Below are 4,490 nucleotides of genomic sequence, written 5' to 3'. Positions count from 1 at the left end.
CCACCCCCCCTTCCGCTACACTTCCCGCTTCCAGCGTCCCTCTCTGCGCTTAAACGGGTGCCACCGGCATTGGCAGCTGGTCCCTGCAGGGGTACGGCCTCTTCTGCCGCACGTGGATCCTCTGGTGCACGATCAGGTGGTAGCGCCGCTTGAAAGCCTTCTGGCACACGCCGCACTGGTAGGGCCGCTCGCCCGTGTGGGTCCGGTGGTGGCGGACAAAGTCGGAGGCCCAAGTGAAGGTCCTGTTGCAGCAGGGACAGAGGATGAGGTGGCGGTTAGTGTGTTGTCGCTGGTGCAGGACCAGAAAGCTCTGGCTGGAGAAGTTCTCCATGCACTCGCTACACGTATACATCATTTTCCCAGGTGACAGCGGGTACCTGTTGGGGCTGGGCTTCCCCCACACCGTGCCGCAGTCCCTGCTCAGGGCTCGGGGCTGGGAGGCAGGGCACGGGGCCTGGCCGGAGCACTCCTCCGCCTCCAAGGGCTGGCAGAACCCTTTGGCTGCCCGGGCTTGCAGGTGATGCCGGATTTTCCTCTTGGACATGAAGCTCCGGTCGCAGTGCACGCAGATGTAAGGCACCCAGTTGCTGTGGCTCCGCTGGTGGATGACGAGGTTGATCTTCAGCAGAAAGTTTTTCCTGCACACGGGGCAGGAGTAGAATTTCTCCCGGGTGGAGTTTCGCTGGCAGGCAGCAGTCCGGCCCATGCAGGAGCCCTCCACGGGCTCTCCCAGGGAGGCGACCGCGCAGCCGGGATCTGCCTGTGCCGTTGCTCTGCAGACATCTGGTATCGCCTCCTTACCCGGCTCTTCGGGAACGTCTGCCGCCGGACCCTGGCCACCATTCCCCGAATCTTTCACGTCCTCCTCTTCCAGACCCTTCGGGGGCGTTTCAGGCACTGCCGGCTTCTCCACAGCGACCTCCTCCTGCAGTACCTCCATTGGGATCCCCACCTCGGCATCTGCTGGAAGTTTTTCAGAACCCAAATATCACTCTTCCACGCGGTTTTGAAGACAAGGCCGTAAACGGCAAGAGGCTTTCCTCCCGCCCCCGCCCCTCGCCTCCCCCACTCTCCCCAGCCAGCACAAATCTCAGCCCCATTCTCCTCTTCTAGCTCAGTGTCTTCACACCTGGACTGCTACAGCTCGTCCCTGCAGACACCCCAAGGGCGGTCTGAGGTGACAAATGTCACTTAGGCGGGATGGGGGGAGTCTAACAGAAACACTGGGGCTGGAGCTCTCTCCCCTGTCCCGGTGCTCTCCCACGATCCCGGTGCTCCCCTATCGCGGTGCTCTCTCCCCTGTCCCGGTGTTCTCCCCCCATCCCGGTGCTCCCCCCATCCCGGTGCTCCCCCCATCCTGGTGCTCTCCCACCATCCCGGTGCTCTCTTCCCTGTCCCCGCCGGACCCTGGCCACCATTCCCCGAATCTTTCACGTCCTCCTCTTCCAGACCCTTCGGGGGCGTTTCAGGCACTGCCGGCTTCTCCACAGCGACCTCCTCCTGCAGTACCTCCATTGGGATCCCCACCTCGGCATCTGCTGGAAGTTTTTCAGAACCCAAATATCACTCTTCCACGCGGTTTTGAAGACAAGGCCGTAAACGGCAAGAGGCTTTCCTCCCGCCCCCGCCCCTCGCCTCCCCCACTCTCCCCAGCCAGCACAAATCTCAGCCCCATTCTCCTCTTCTAGCTCAGTGTCTTCACACCTGGACTGCTACAGCTCGTCCCTGCAGACACCCCAAGGGCGGTCTGCGGTGACAAATGTCACTTAGGCGGGATGGGGGGAGTCTAACAGAAACACTGGGGCTCATCCTTCGAAGCAAATCGACTGGGTGGGCTGGCTCACGCCATGCCACGCCTTGTCCTTTACGGTGTCAAGGCTGGCAGCAGGATTTACTGCCAGAACCCTTTCGTGGCCTGTCCGAATCGCGTAAAACCCTGTCCTGAAAGCCCCAGGCCCAGAGAGAGCCCCGTGCAAACCTCCTGCTGCTCTCTGAGCACGCTGGCGCTCCTCGAGGCTGCCAGCCCCGCCAGGGAGGGTTGAAGGGCTCTGTCCCAGTACCTGCTGCGGGCGGGGGCGACGGAGACCAGTTCAGATCCACCGCTTCGCAACAGCACGTGGAGAGAGGAGCGGAAGGGGACGGGGTTGGCTGGCTAAGATCTGCTGGGACAGCGGTGGCTTCATGAGGGACACGCGCTGCGAAGGCAAGAGGAGCGGTGATGATGCTGGGTGAGATACAGCCGGGCAGGGGCCCAGGATCCCTCGCATCAGCTGGGTGTGCCAGCCACTCACGCGCCCTGCAGTTCACTGTGACCGCCAGGCTCCCGCTTTCCTCCGGGTCCCTACAGTTCCCCTCGCAAGGCTCCTTTGTCTTCATCTCCAGCAGACCATCATCGCTCGTGCAGCTCGGGTGGTCCGGCTCTGGGGAGGAGAAGGGCACTCGGCTTTACCGGCAGCCAGCCGGGAGCTCAGAGGCGCAAGCACAGCGGCGGGCGTCCCCCGCTCCCGGGCCCACAGGGCATCAGGATCTCTGCAGCACAGAGCAGCTGCTGGGTCAGGGGAAGGTTTCCAGGCTATCGACGTGTCCCAGCACGTTCCCTTGTGTCCTCTCCCAGCACAGACTGTCCACAGCCATCACGGGAGACACCTCAGTCCCTGCGGCTGAGGGCAGGGACCGCAATCATCCCGGTAAGCAGCCAGGAGCCAGGATTCTGGCACGGAAGAAACCCAGTGTCACGCACCTACGGCTAGCTCTGGCGATACGTCTGCTCCCTCCAGGTCTGACTCGGCCGGCGTGCACAGCTCTTCTCCTTTTTCGATCCGAGATAAGAGCTCCGGCTTGGATAGGGCACAGTCTGTTTCAAGAGCAAGACAGACATCAGAGGCAAGAGGCGACAGCGTCTTTGCGGGTGCACCCACAGCCTGTCAACGCAGTCAGTCCCAGCCCAGAAAAACTTCATCTCCAACCGGGCCAGCGTCAGTGCCGGCACACGGGGAGTTACGGACACAGACCGGGGCCAGCAGGCAGCACTTCTAGGGCGGAATCTGAAAAGCAGCACCCTCTGGCACGTCTGACAACCTCCCCTCCCGGCAACAACTGCAAGAAAATCCATCCCTGCTCCACGTGGGGGAAACCCCTGCTACAGAAACCCCCCAGAAATTCACCTTGCAGACAGGAAAACACCCTGAAGCACAGGAAGAGAATTGTAAGGCTCTTGATTGAATGTCAGCGCGGGTACACCTCCCCGCAGCTCCGTAGCCTGGCCTCACTACCTGTATCTGCTCCAAACCACCACACATCGGTACTGCTGCTCCCCACCAGCCAGGAGCTCAGCCAGGCCGAGCGCGCAGTGCCGGGTGAGGATGGACGGCCGACTCGCCCCACTGCGACAAGAGGCACTGCCACGAGCTCCCTGCCCTGCTTTGGGATTACGCTCGCCCCTCACCTCCTTCCTCAGCACTTTTGCTCTGGCTCCTCAGGCAGCACTTGCAGGGGAGTCCCACGGCAAGAGGGGGCGGCCCTGGCTGGGACGTCCAGGCCCCTGCTCCATCATCTGAGCACTGGAAAGATTTAATTACAAGCACGAGGCCCTGGCTGGGCTAAGCGGGGTGTCATAGAATCATGGAATCATTTAGGATGGAAAAGACCTTTAAGATCATCGAGTCCAACCAGACTTTTTGGAAAGCTCATTTCCAGCTGCGAGGGCCACACATTTGAAAATCCAGCCAGAATCACCCCAAACTCTGCCCCATGAGATCTTCTCCCCTGCCTTGCTCTCCCGCTGCGACGAGGGAGTGCGACCAGCCTCCGTCCCCACGCCAGGACAAACGGACGGCACATCCGCCACGCTGACGGGAAACAACACGAGGATCTAGACAGACGTCGAAGAGGGAATTTCTGTGACGACAACCCAGGGAGCTCAGTGTACCTGTTCTCCACGAGGAGAAGACACCGAGCACTTACTACCCCCTCCTGCGTGTACCTGCTCAACCTCCGACCACTGCCAGAGGGGACAGGGAATTGAGAGGATCATTTGAGGGCTGGAGATCCCAGTGAAACGCAACGAGGCAGAAAAGTAACCCCGAGAGAGCTCCCCGGGCAGCGACGGCGGCTGCCAAACCAGCGCAAAGAGAGCCTACACAGGGACACCAGCGTCTCGTAGTTGCCCTCCATCACGGTCCTGTACAGCTCCTTCTGCCCATCGTCCAGGCTTGCCCACTCCTGCCTGCTGAAGTGCACCGCGACGTCCTCGAAAGTCACCGGCACCTGGGAGCACAGGGGCTGGGCTGCAGGGGGGGGCAGCTCCCCCCCAAACAGCTCCCAGCCCCTCAGACATCACCCCCAGCCCTTCAACTGCCCAAAAAGCAGCTCCCCAGAAGCCCCCATAAGGAGTTCCGCATGCTCACCCCCAGCCCCCACAAAGTCCCCCCCAGCCAGCTCCCAGCCCCCCAGCAGCCCCATAAGCAGGCCACTGCATTCACCCACAGTCT

At 61.7% G+C, this 4,490-nt stretch overlaps 1 protein-coding gene across 1 annotated transcript in view; it reads right to left on the bottom strand.

Moving 5' to 3' along the window:
* The window catches only part of LOC103903536 (zinc finger protein 777), a 10,777-nt gene extending 6,377 nt beyond the window's left edge, over positions 1-4,400 (bottom strand). The window contains exons 1-6 of the mRNA XM_019473411.1: positions 4,355-4,400; positions 4,140-4,286; positions 2,741-2,854; positions 2,292-2,420; positions 1,407-1,538; positions 56-963 (exon numbers count right to left, since the gene is read on the bottom strand). Of these exons, the coding sequence (XP_019328956.1) occupies positions 56-963; positions 1,407-1,538; positions 2,292-2,420; positions 2,741-2,854; positions 4,140-4,286; positions 4,355-4,400 (1,476 nt within the window). The remainder of the gene's footprint in view (positions 1-55; positions 964-1,406; positions 1,539-2,291; positions 2,421-2,740; positions 2,855-4,139; positions 4,287-4,354) is intronic.
* Positions 4,401-4,490: the final 90 nt, after the last annotated feature.

The sequence above is a fragment of the Aptenodytes forsteri genome, unplaced genomic scaffold, assembly GCF_000699145.1.
Source record: "Aptenodytes forsteri isolate BGI_AS27 unplaced genomic scaffold, ASM69914v1 Scaffold428, whole genome shotgun sequence".
Classification (NCBI taxonomy): Eukaryota; Metazoa; Chordata; class Aves; order Sphenisciformes; family Spheniscidae; genus Aptenodytes; species Aptenodytes forsteri.
The sequence above is the reverse complement of the archived record's forward strand: the minus strand, read 5'-3'. Positions and strand labels throughout refer to the sequence as shown.